This window comes from Hyperolius riggenbachi, chromosome 6 (assembly GCF_040937935.1).
Source record: "Hyperolius riggenbachi isolate aHypRig1 chromosome 6, aHypRig1.pri, whole genome shotgun sequence".
NCBI lineage: Eukaryota > Metazoa > Chordata > Amphibia > Anura > Hyperoliidae > Hyperolius > Hyperolius riggenbachi.
The window spans coordinates 148,299,297-148,312,769 of NC_090651.1; the positions used below are offsets into that span (position 1 = coordinate 148,299,297).

The following is a 13,473-nucleotide window of genomic DNA, read 5'->3' on the forward strand; positions in this document are numbered from 1 at the left end:
TCTTACTGTTAGCAAACAAAATATGTGAACTGCAATATTTTAATGTATAGAAGGAAATCAAAGAGGAGAGCCACATCTATAGGAAAGTGGACGATGTCCGCCTGCAAAAAGAGGAATGATATGTGTTGTTTTGTGACACGCGTTTATATAAACTGAGATTATCATTTGGGAGTTGATTCCATTTAAAAAAAAATTATAAACAACGCGCAGTATATCAGCCGGCTGGACCTCAGCTATCTATCTATCTATCTATCTATCTATCTATCTATCTATCTATCTATCTATCTATCTATCTAGCTAGCTAGCTAGCTATCATCTATCCATCCATCTATCTCTTTTCTGTTCTATAAATGTGTCCAATTACACAGTTACCCGGCATGAGTAGCTATGAATATGAATAGCTCTGTATAAACACATATATATTTAATATTCACGTATACTGTACATATACTAATTCTGTGTATGATGTATAGAGCATCTCTGGGCTTTCGGGGCTGTATATTGCATTTAATACATTTACACAGCAAAGTGAAGGGAAAAGGAATAGAGAACAGCAGAGGCATCTTTGGGGTGATTTACTAAAGGGGGGGGGGGGGCATTTAGACTGGACTGTGATTTTGAGATCTATAAAATATCCACCAGTCCTATGCAAATGCATGGATTTTTTCCTTTTTAAAATTCTCTTGAACCTTACTGAGTACTGAAGTAGAAATGTGTCGCTTGTCCGCATGTTCTATTTACTGTAATGGCAATAGGAATACAGTACAGTAAACCTTGTGGTATACAGTCATATTTGTGGGAGATTAAAAGCAGCCTATATAGACCTATATCCTAACAGTCAGTCAAACTGATTAGTGGTAAGAAACACCTGGAGCAGCCAGAGATGATGTGTTTGGTTGGTTAGTAACCAGCCATTTAGTGTGCGGTGTCTTCCTGTGTAGGTGTCCCCTGCATGTGGCCTGAGTGTTGCGGATGGGCTGTGACCTCAGTGTCAGCACAGTGACAGCACAGAGCCATCCACAGCCTGATGTGCACTTGGCACCCCACACTCAACTCCCAGCTTGCTGCAGCTCATCCCCCGGCTGTCAGCAGACGCCATACACCGCCTTTTACTTCCACTCAATTACAGGGAGACACTGCCGGTGTTCCAACTAGCTAGCATACATTGACAGAATAGCATACATTTAAAGTGATATACCCCTTGTTAGTAGAATCAGTGTCCCCTTGCCCGCTCGCTTCGCTCGCTGGGCTGCGGGCTCGGTCCTCGCTTCGCTCGGACAACTTTTTATTCTAACTCTATGTCCACTTGGATAGTGGAGATTGCACATCAGCACACAGGCAGCTAACTGGGGTTGAAAAGGTTAATGCTGCTGATGGGTATTATGGGGTTAATGTATGCCCTGCATGACTTTGCACATGCTCAGTAGCATTTGTATGCTATTCTGTCGGGTATGCTAAAATGTTGGAACACCGGCTTAAATATGTATAGGCTAAAGGTATGGCAATAATACAATGTGTCCTCCCCGGTTCCCCGGTGACATCCTGCTGAGAGGAAGGCGCGGTATGGAAGAATAAGTCAGGGATGGGACATTTCTGGTCCCCGAGGACTCTGACAAGTGAGCAAGACATCATCATCCAGGAGAGCAGAGCTGGAGGTGGCAGACAGCAAGCAACAGCTGCACAGGGCTGAGCCCAAGTTGTACCATGTTTAATAAAACAGTACTATGTATCCATAACCCCCTCCCCCCCCCCCCTTCCACACACACACACACTCATCCATCTTCCTTCCTCCACCCTTCTCTTTATCTCTCCCTCTCTTCTCTCCCCCCCTCACACTCCTACCTGAGCTCTCTCTATTTTCCATTCACTTACATTAATATATTAGTAAATTCCGATTTTTGATGCGATTTTACACGCAATTCCATTTTTTTATGCAAAAATAAAAAGTGCCGCATGCTGCGTTTTTTTCAGCATTTTATTCTTGTATTGCTAGCCCCCAGTGACAACTGGAATCACAATCAAAAGTCAGCAAAGAAAAATCACGATTGCTGCAATATTAATGCAAGCCAATGAGAGTGTTTTTTTTAAACGCAAACGCAGTGCAAAAGTATTGAAAAGTACTCTGCAGTGTGGCTCAGCCCTCTTTATCTCCCCTCCTCTCTTTCATTCTCCGCTACCCCCTGATTTCTATATCTCCCATTAGCCCCCCTCACCTAATTCTTATCCCCTCTTCCCTTCTCTCTCTCCCCCCCATCTCAGGCACTGTGCCTCTCTCTTTCACTCTCGCTACTTTCTTCCTCTTTCTCCACCTAGCACCTCTCTCTCTAACTCTCAGTATAATTTGTCTCCCACTCTTTCTCCTCGCCCTATATTCTTTTCCAGCACACCCCTCCCCGTCTGTCTTTCTCTCTAATGCCCCCCCCCCCCCCATCCTTTTCTCTTGCACTCTACATACTTCCGCAACTTTTGGTTTCTTTGCAAGAAACAGTGTAGTATGCTCAGTCCACCTCTCAGTATAACACTGCCACATGTCCATTTTTAGGCTTAATACATATATATTCTATAGTATTTAAACCAGTCTTCTGCCCTGAACATGGCTTTAGTCACAGGCAGGTCCGGCTAATGCCCCCCCAGTGCTTCTTCATCTGATGAAATAAATGAAATAACTGTAAATAGGAAGGAGGCGACAACCCCCACTTGTCAACACTTGTCCATCAGTGAGTGCTTCACCAGTGCATGACAACCTATTGTTTTGCTTAAGAAAATGTGAGCCCCTCCTACCCAAGTGATCAGAAATGGATTGGTTTGCCGGTTCCCCCTACAGATCCACTGACCAGGTCCTGCGAGCACCAGAGCTGTTGGAGTTTGTCCTCCTCTGCTGCCTGTCCTGCAGGGTCCTCCTCATCCCACCACTTTACTTATAGCCTCCTCCATCTGCGCCCTATGGCTCATTGTGTTTCCTTGCTGTGTCTCCAGGAGGATCAGGACTGCTGAGAGTGTCCGGGCTGCCTGCCAGACCATCTTTTGGGATTGGATGCTGGAGAACACGTTAGAGTTCTGTATATGGAAATTGTGGGGTGCAGAACAGAAGAAAGTGCCTATCCTTTCCGACCAGCAGCCATGCTCTTCCACGGGATAACCGGGGGACATATACAGGGGATCATGGAAGAGATGGAGAGGAGGTCCAAGTCTGCGGACAACCGCCTGGCAAAAACTATCCAAGTCAATGGCAGAGAAACTGTGAGTGTCTCAAAGTTGCTCTATGCGCTTCTTTTTCTGTTTCTATTTTGTTTTATGCTTTTACTGCTTTCGGGTTTATGGAGCTGGGCGGTAGGCTCTTCAGTTATGGATGGGGTTGTAACTCTGCAGTTAAGAATTGCTGCAGTGGCTAACCAAAATGAGATCCATATATAACTTAAACACAGATTATTGGACTTGTATTATGCATCTCATGAAAAGAAGAATACATTGACCAGTAAGCAATAAACTCAAACACACAGTTATGAACAGTTACAATGTACATATTATCAGGAGTAATCCTGATTACCATTTGTATCTGGAAAATTCTTGGGTGGAAGCAGCTTCTTACAGGAATAATATTTAATAACTATATAATAGAATATATAATATACTTACATATTTTGCACCATGCACTCACTTTTTTATCTGTTAGAATCTCATCCTGTGTTCTTTTGTTTATGATTAGTAGTGAAGGTGTAACAAATAAAAATCTGAAGAGCAACATAAAGCAGGAAATGCCTTTCATAAAAAGATTTACCTCCAGAATACAGTATTACTCTAAATGTACATATAGCACTGCATATACAATTCTATAAGCCATGCACTTCTCAGTGCACGCACACTTTATATAAATCCCTTCCATATCAAGTGCATTTCTTTTGTTTAAAAACTTCCTATAATAATATTTATTAAGTATCATTATTACCAATATCAGTATTAGCTGTATCACTTGATTTTAAAGCATAATATAATACATTTTTTTCTATTAGGTAACAAGCAACATAATATTTTCATTAGAAACACACAAATAATCTAAACCACAAGCAACCCAAGAAAGCAAGACAATGTTAATTGGGGTCAGTATAACAAAGAGATTAGACAGAGATCAAGCCTCATTAGTGGATAAGGGATATTTTTCCTACTTTAATAAGCTCTCCAGGGAGATATACAGACAGATAATAATGTATTAATACCTATAAATTTCGAGGTTTTCTGTTTTGAGTAGTCCCCAAACCAAAGCACAATATATTGCAAAAAATGCTTCTTTGTGTCTTTTCTTTATTTTTAGTTTTAAATGTGTTGCATGTTCTAAAATGCAGAGACTATATTATTTAGTATCGCTATAGACAGATTGGTGAAGGGTTTCTGTCACAGAGACAATAGCAATCAGTTTCTTTATTTTTTTGGTTGTCAAATTTTGTCTAAAGAAAAAAACAAAAGCTTAAATGAAGACTAAAGTTTTGTTAAATTATATTTCAAAATAACGAATTCAAGAATTCAAAGCAGATATTAGCAACTAAAAATGACAGCACACTGCACTAAAAGTTTGTTTTCCCTAAAAGGTGTCTTTTTACAAATAAAGGGAAGAAGGTTTAAATTATAACAAATCTGTTGCACCAACTAAGAGTTTCTTTAAATAAATAAAGCCAGGCAGTTATTGATTATCTGCAGGCAGAGAATAGAAATAAACGCACAGGAATTTGTAGCATGTTCATGAAGGAGTTGCACATCTTAAAATTGTGTTTGTGGTGTGAGTATGTATGTATTTGTGTGGTGTGTGTTTATATAAAGTGTGTGTGTGAGTGTTTGTGGTGGTTATATGTATTTGTATGGCGTGTGTGTATGCATGTGTTTGTGGTGGTTCTGAGTATATGTTTGTGTGGAGTGTGTGTGCTTGTGGTGGTTGTATGTGTTTGTGTAAAGTGTGTGTGAGAGTGTTTGTGGTGGTTCTATATGTTTGTGTGGAGTGTGTGTATGTGTGTGTTTGTGGTGGTTCTGAGCATATGTTTGTGTGGAGTGTGTGTGTTTGTGGTGGTTGTATGTGTTTGTGTGGTGTGTGTGTTTTTGTGGAGAGTGAGTGTATGTTTGTAGTGTGTGTGAGTTACTGTGTGTGTTTGTTTGTGTGTCTGTTGTGTGTCTGTTGGTGGGGTTTGTGCAGATTCACATGCCTTGAGACTGACACTACTTTCAGCAGATGGCAACCATTTGTTTTGAAGTGTATGTTACACTAACTTTACTTCAAATAGTCCGTTATTAATAATTTTAATATTTTACAGTTGGTAACTCTGTTTTTGTTATAATTGCAGTTATTGTAAGCTAGACTAATATTACTGTCAATTTAACAGGGCACATGGTAGTTTTATGAATTTTGCTATGCTACCTCCTTGTTCCTCCTTTACATTTTCATAGACTGATTATGGGATGCTATTGTTCTAAGCAGTTTAGCTGAGTGATGGTTAAATAACATATACATTTAATCCAGCATTACAAAGAGCAGTTTAAAGTTACAGACTAGGGCAGAAAAACTTAATATTTTAATTTCATCTTAATCTATTTATGCCACAAAGCAAAGACTGTAGTCTGCACTACTCTTAGAAGCAGGAAAATGTAGAATGAAATGATAGGCAAGCTTCATAGAGAATGAAGGTCTCATATTCTTCTTTAATAACTACAAATTATACCGTGCTGGATAAAGAAAACGAAACTACAAAACAATGAGAACAGCCTATACTGAGTAGTTACGGCTTACATCTTGGCTATCTCTCCCAAACTAAGGTTTAAGTAAAATAGCCTTCAGAGTTGTACCCTCTGAACTTGCTGATTACACCACTGTTAAGGATTTGATCCACAGTATGCTGCATGCTAAATGACTCCAGCTTTTCTCTATCTTGATTCTAGTTCTCCAAGTGATCTGACCAATAAGAGCTAGTTAAGAAGAAAGTCAGGCTTGGACGTTCTACCATCCACCAAAGTAGTAATCTAGCATGATTCCAAGTATTTCAGTATATGAATATATATAAAAATGGAACAACAAATTGCATTCCCCCAGAGTGTGGCCATTTTGAATAATTCTATGCATTGTATAGTGAAAGAGCAGCCTCATGAAATTCAGACCCAATTGAAATTTCTGCAGAGAATTCAATAGAAGGTGATGAAAGCATTGGCTGTTAATCACTGTTGACTTCAAACAGTAGCGACCCCCCCCCCCCCTGTTTTTAAATTTACAGGGAATTAAAATTCCCTGCTAAATTGCAGGAATTGCAGGAATTGCAAGTTTACTTTAAGCCCAGAAATATACATACAATTAAACATTCACGAACATAAACAAATCAATGACTGCTCATAAGGTTATGGGATGTCCGAGGAAAACAGTGGTCCTTAGATATGAATCATTAAAGTAAGTGATGTAGTTGGTGATCTGGCATAGCAATAATCCCAAGAAGGCACAGCTTTGTCAGAATTTAAAGACATTGATTGTTACTATCATAATAATAATATATGAGGACCATATCCCTCACACATGTGTTAACTTCAAGCAGCCAATTATCTTAAAGTGTAAGTCCACCTTTGTGGTACATTTCATACACTAAAGCAGGGCAGAGGAAGAATAGATATTGTGCAGTTTGTAATAAATGTGTTTTGTGGAAACGACAGATACATCTGAAAAATTAATTGTGTTCTACTGAAAATATTCATGTTTTGCTTGATTCTTTGGGGGGGGGGGGGGGGGGGACAACAACAAAAGAAAAACAGTGGGCTGTGGCATATGGTTGCATCTCTAGCACAAAGCAAAACTTGAAAATTTTCAGGTAGGTACAAAGACAAATTTGAGATTATGTACAACCATGATGGGGCAAAATAGTCTGAAAGCTCTTTTGGTTCTCCTTCGGGACTCTTTTGGTGCTCTTTTGGTGCTCGGTGTTACACATTTCCCATTTAAGAGGAAGTTTACTTTTATTTTCTGCTATTATCCTAAGTGGCTGTTTAAAGTTTATTGGTGTAATATTTGCCTTGGATTGTGAAATATCAGCAAAATAATCTTCTTTATCAGAAGGAAATGGAGATACAGAGAATGTGTGATGGATACAGTGAGGTGAAGATAGAATTCTTTCAACAGCCAATCATGCACAGCAAGGTCACTGTCTTCTTTTTTCACTTTCTTTACTTCTGATTGTATATATGAAGTGTATGATCTCTGCCCTTCACCACAAATCTACTTTACTAAATGCCACCACTGAAAATGTATGGGTCTTGGTGTAAACTAAAATCACCTGCATCTGCCTGCAAACCACACATTACTGCTTTACTGCAAATTGTACTAACTATGGTACAAAAAAAGCATTCCTAACTTCCCCAACAAACATGTATTTGGCTCTAAACATTAATCAGAAATAGGAGAACTGGGGGAAATTGAACTTTTCCCATAGCCTAAACTTAAAAGTTATTAGGCAATATGCAGTTCACTATTTCTCCTAGGAGATATTTTTTCATCTTCTGTTTACAATAGCTTTTCAGCACTCTGCAAAAAGTAGGTAAAAATAACTGAGAAAATTATTCAGAGTATTTACTTGCTTGCTGGTGACTTAAAAGGCATTTTATTGATAAAGTGTGAAAATATCACTTAGGAGAAAAAGTGAATTGCATATGGGCCCTTGTGTTCATCATGTCATAAGTTTAATTGTTGTTTTGGACACTTGAGTCATCAGTCTAAAAAATTAAAACATTCTGGCTATAAAGGACCAATTTGTCCTCCCCCCCCCCCCCCCCACACACACACACACAAATACTTTAGTGTACAGATTCACCATAATAACTCTACATTGCTTGTGCTAGAGTGGAAACAGAGCACTGGTGAACTTATACATCAACCTCCCCCTTAACAGGCCTGGAAACACCCTGGAAAATAAAGATTGTTGTGGAAGGAGTAATGAAGATGACAATGCAAGGAAGAGAGAATCTATTCTGCTATTAAAACATTTGTGTGTTTGTTGGATAGAAACATATATGACATTTGACAGTCTCAATGTCCTATCATCACAATTTCATTAAAACATACCCACAATAAAGCAAGGCAATATTTTACCTTAAAAACAAGCCAAAAAGGCCAAATACTTACAGTATTCCATTATTCATGCCAGTTAATAACGTAAACTTTGATGTGACTGTTTCCTGTAAGAGCAAAGGAGCATAATTACGGTATGTGATCTCACTTTTGTAAGTGAGTCAAAATACCAGAAATACAAAGAAACAGAGTGCAGTCCACTATTATCAGTCAGTAACCAGGCCTAATGAAGTCACATTACTTAAGTTCTAAAACGCTTCTTCAGTATTCTTTTCTTTAGGTGTGTTTTAGCTGGTCTTTTTAAGTTTAGTAAATATACACTTTTGGCATAACGATAAGGTGACAATCTTTTTTCTCTGTATGTAGTCTTTAGGTGTTCAGATTTAACCTCTGCTGAGTGTAACATCAGTATTATATTTAATCCTGTCTTGTGCAGCAGTAGCTTTGCATAAATATGGAGTCTGGAAATCCTTTTAGACAGGAATCTAGAACCATGTAATTAGGGGGGGGGGGGGGGAGGAGGGGGGGGGTCGTTTTATGATATTGGCATTCTTCTTATGGACTTAAACAAATTAAAAAATAGAGCTCTGATGTTCACTTACAAAATGAGCGTATGTCTCCTGTCTGACAACACAGACTACTGTAGAGATATTCAAATGGGAAAATCACAGGCTGTGACAAGGATCTGATGGTACAACCTCTTGTATATGTATAAGCACATATACGACACATATATTTTCCATACATGACTTGACAATAATAAGGCTATGTGGATGGATAAAACAAAAAGCAGCCAACTAAAATGTCCAATCCCCCCCCCCCCCCCCGCCCCCTTATGAAGCCTGGAGAAACAGTCGATTTCTGCATAATTTTGTCCAAACTTTTGACTTGAATCAATATGAAGGCATGGGCCAGATTTCCTACTACAAAGTAAGCTATATAAAGAGAGAGTGTCACTCCTCCAGGGCGATACAGTGTGTAAGATGTGCATTGTGTATATTGCAGTGAGGTACTGCTGAGAGAGCAGCAGGTGTTCTCAACTGAAGTCGAGCACGTGATTGGATCATATTGCACCCACATCCAATCGCATGCTGTTTGGCCATAAATGTTCACTGCTAAAGTATCTTCTGACTTCATGAATATAATGGCGCTGGCCCAGCTCAGCAGGAGTCTAGGAATGGCGAATCCAGCTTTATTAGCAACAGGCTGCAGTATCTTTTGACTTTTCATGGAAATTCTAGTTATTTTCATTTTTCTATAATGTAAATGTTTCTCCATATCCACCACCCAGCCTTACTGCATGCTCTCTGCTGCATTCTGGGGAAACAAAGACCCATGTGGTAAAAAGCTGAAATGGAGACATATGCATCTTACGCCAGTATCTTCTCTTTCTTTATTTTCTACGTATTTAAGACGTGAATACATTTAGAATGAGGGGATGCTTTAGCACAAAGAGGGGATGTTGCAGTTCATTAGTGATGGTAAAAGGCTTACACTACTGGAGATGTGAAGCAAGATATTATTAAAGCAAACCTGAAGTGAAAATAAAAATTATGATATAAAGAATTGTATGTGTAGTACAGATAATAAACAGAATATTAGTAGCAAAGAAAAGCCTCATATTTTTATTTTCAGTTATATCGTTTTTTTTTTATAACATTCATTCATACTGTCAAAGATGCAGTTTTAAAACCAAACTCTGTTGGTTTACCACTTGAGTACCGCAGCATTAAACCCACCCTAAAGACCAGGCCATTTTTCATGAAATAGGTCACTGCAGCTTTAAGGCCTCGCTGCAAGGCCATGCATGTCAGCACACCAGTGATCCCCCCTTTTCTCCCCACCAACAGAGCTTTCTGTTGGTGGGGTCTAATCTCTCCCCCAATGTTTATTTATTTTTTGGTCAATATTTCTTTCTTTTTTTTTTATTATTAAATTTGTGTATTTTTTTTTTTACATTTTTCCTCTCTCCCTCCCTCCCTCCGTCAGCCAATTACTGCGATCGGCTGTGATAGGCTTCAGCCTATCACAGCGGATCACTTCTGTGTGCCCCAGGGGGACAGCCGTGTCACATGGCTGTCCCCAGTACAGTAAATAGACGGTGGTTTACCAGTCTCCTATCGGCAACCACTGCTGGGAGACTGAAGGTGGAGCGAAACAGGCTCCCAGAACCTTACGCCAATCAGCGTTAGGCAGTCCTGGGGCTGCCGCCGCGGCCACACCCATCGGCGTGATGCGTTCAGCTAGTGGATAAGCTATAAAACACAGCAGAAATAATGACCTTCTGAATTTCCTGCAGTAAAACCTTATCTCAAGCTCTCTTTCATTGTTTCTTGGCTGTTTAAGTGCTTCAGAAAACAGGACTGTATTCGACCCAGCGGGTCGGATAGCTCTGAGAAGCTCTTTTGTAAAGATAACAACTAAAGTTGTTGTTTTTTAACTCTTCCTGTAGGGAAAACAATATGAAACTATTATCTTTGCTACTAATGTTCTACTTTTAGCTGTACTACACATGCAATTCTTTATCTCATAAGTTTATTTTCAATTCAGATTTGCTTTAATGTTACACAGGTGACACTTTTACTTTATCCACCTTGATGGAATTGTACAGAAATAATCCTTCAGTTAGGAAACAGATAGCACAAAAGTATATGTTTCATCATTGGCCCACATAACATAAGTACTAACATCACAGGCCTATAGATTATTACTCAGGCTCCACTTCCCTTAAATGTGGAACTTTACCTTTTTATTTATTAATATTGTAAAATCTATGATAGAGGGTGGAGGGGCATGGACCTTTTTATCACAAGTTTATTGTCATTTTTGTCAGTTAGAGAGATCTTTTCTGAGTTCCAATGACATTTGTCATCTGTGATAGAAGGGAAGCTTAATCAGTCTATAATTCCTGTTGTGATGCCTAGGCACCAAGATAACACGCAAGCACTAGATTCACAAGGATTCCAGGATCTGTTAAATCATTAAAGAAGGATTCTAGTGAGCATTGAATACAAGTAATACTCAAGGAATATAAGTTTTAAACAGATATTTCCCTCAATTATGATCCACTTTGAAAGATCCTTTAAATTTTCTTTTCATTTCATTTAACAGTAGTGAGCATTGGACCTAGGCTAAATGATCTGCCCAAAGGTGTATCTATAATTCGTGGTATAATATCAAAGATAAGCAAGATTAGCAAGATCTCTAAGGCTACTGCTATTGAGTCTATTGTACTTCAAGACTACTGTATTTTCTTTGAATCTGTAAATTAAGCTATTTCTCTAATTCTTTTTTTTTAAAGCACTATGCAGATTTATTATACAATAAACTATTTTCAAGAAATAAATGACAAATATTAATCCTATTTAATTCCCAGTCCCATGGTGTTTTATGGAATTATGACATTTTTCTTGAATGTTTACTGTGGGGCTGATTTGTTTCACAATAGTGGCAAATGGCTGGTTATAGGTTTACTTCAAAGGACCATTATCGCAAAAAATTATAAAATTTAAAAAACATGAAAACACATAACTAAAAAGTACTTTTCTCTCAGAGTAAAATGTGCTATAAATTACTTTTCTCCTATCTTGCTGTCACATACAACAGGTAGTAGAAATCTGACAGAACCGATAGGTTTTGGACCAGTCCATCTTCTCTTGGTGGATTCGTCAACTGCCAGAGTAGTGTGCAAACTGGTAGAGGCGCCGGCCTCCATCATTGTATAGATGCTCTCCTGGGAGTGCTTTTGTAAAGAATAAATTAAATACTTAGAATCCCCCATGGGGAGATGGAATAGGCAAAAACCTTTCAGTTCCGTCAGATGTCTAACTTCTACTAATTACTGTCAGTGACAGCAACATAAAAGTAAGAAAAGTAATTTAAAGTGCATTTTACTCTGGAAGAAGCATACTCCTTATTTGTATGTATTTACATGTACAGTATTTAAAATGTTTCATTTTTTTCCCGATAGTGGTCCTTTAAGGAGTCCAGGCACAGCATGCAATTGCTGATGTGTTTCAGATCTCCTGTATGTTAGTATAACATGTCTTTGTTTACTTCGTATCATAGCTAAAGATTTACAAATAACAACAAAGTGATAGAAAAAAATAGTGCAGAACAATATGAAGTCACATGGGAACGTGTAGTGCTGCCTGGCTCCTATGCAGACATATGGTTCTCTTTATTACATGAGCACATACATCATGCCAGGAATTGTAGGAGGTAAATGCACTCTAATGTGAAACTTCTCAGATTTGTAAATATACACTGCAAGAACCCTTCTATGAATACACAGATTTCTAGGGTGTTATTACATTAGGTACCCCCTTATGAACACTGAGGAAACCTATAACGTAGGTAGCATTATCATAAGAACCCCTTTACACACATTTATTAACAGCACATCCCATGTGTACTTAAAGTAAACCAGAACTGACTTAATAAGAAGAAACAATACTTACCCTGGGCTTTCTCCAGCACCATAAGCTCCTTTGAGTCCCTTGCCATCCTCCCGTGGTCTGCCTTTCAACCACAATCAGTCCCAGTAACAGGCTCAGTTGTGTCAGTCAGGTGGTCCGCGCATGCGCAGAAGGCCACGACTAGTGACTGAGCCTGTTACCGGGGCTGATTGCGGTTGAACGGCAGACTGCGGGAGGACAGTGAGGGACTCACACCTACTTATGGGGCTGGAGGAAGCCCCAGGTAAGTATTGTTTCTTCTTATTAAGTCAGCTCTAGAATACTTTAAAGTACACCTGAAGTGAGCGGGATATGGAGGCTGACATATCTATTTCCTCTTAAACAATGCAAATTGCCTGGCTGTCCTGCTGATCCTCTGCCTCTAAAGCTACGTACACACATGCGACAACGATCGTTCGTTGTCAACGACGAACAAACTTTTAATTGATGAAAGAACGACCTAAGTAAAGTTAGTTTTAAAAGGTGTGTAACGATCAGATCGTTAGAACGACTGTAACATCACGTAAAAGCAAGTATTGCGCCTGCGCATGAAAATGAAATGTTCCATGGAGAAATAGTGAAATGCGCATGTCAAGCCTAGTACGAACGACCGTTTCCAAAGATGTACTACTTTTGCAAACGATCGTCGTTGGAAAAAATCCGCCAAGCTAGATCGTTCGTTTTTAACGATCTAGCTCGTCCGTCGTTAGACTTAATGGTCGTTGGCTGCTTTTTTTTAAACGATCGTCGTTTTAAACGATCGGGGAACGATCGTTTCAAACGACTATAGTCGCATGTGTGTACGCACCTTTATACTTTTACCCATAGACTCTGAGCATGCATATCAGGTGTCTCTGACTCAAGTTTGATTGGATTTGCCACATGCTTGTTTCAGGTGTGTGATTCAGACACTACTGATGCATGGAAGATCAG

At 39.1% G+C, this 13,473-nt stretch overlaps 1 protein-coding gene across 6 annotated transcripts in view; it reads left to right on the plus strand.

Moving 5' to 3' along the window:
• Positions 1 to 13,473, plus strand: part of LHX9 (LIM homeobox 9) — a 105,379-nt gene that overhangs the window by 2,417 nt on the left and 89,489 nt on the right. For 3 of the 6 annotated variants that reach the window (XM_068240069.1, XM_068240068.1, XM_068240071.1), the window contains exons 2-3: positions 2,977 to 3,240; positions 7,073 to 7,156. In XM_068240069.1, coding sequence (XP_068096170.1) covers positions 3,064 to 3,240; positions 7,073 to 7,156 — 261 coding nt within the window. In that variant the 5' untranslated portion in view covers positions 2,977 to 3,063. The remainder of the gene's footprint in view (positions 1 to 2,976; positions 3,241 to 7,072; positions 7,157 to 13,473) is intronic. The other 3 variants (XM_068240070.1, XM_068240073.1, XM_068240072.1) reach the window with 1 other exon arrangement.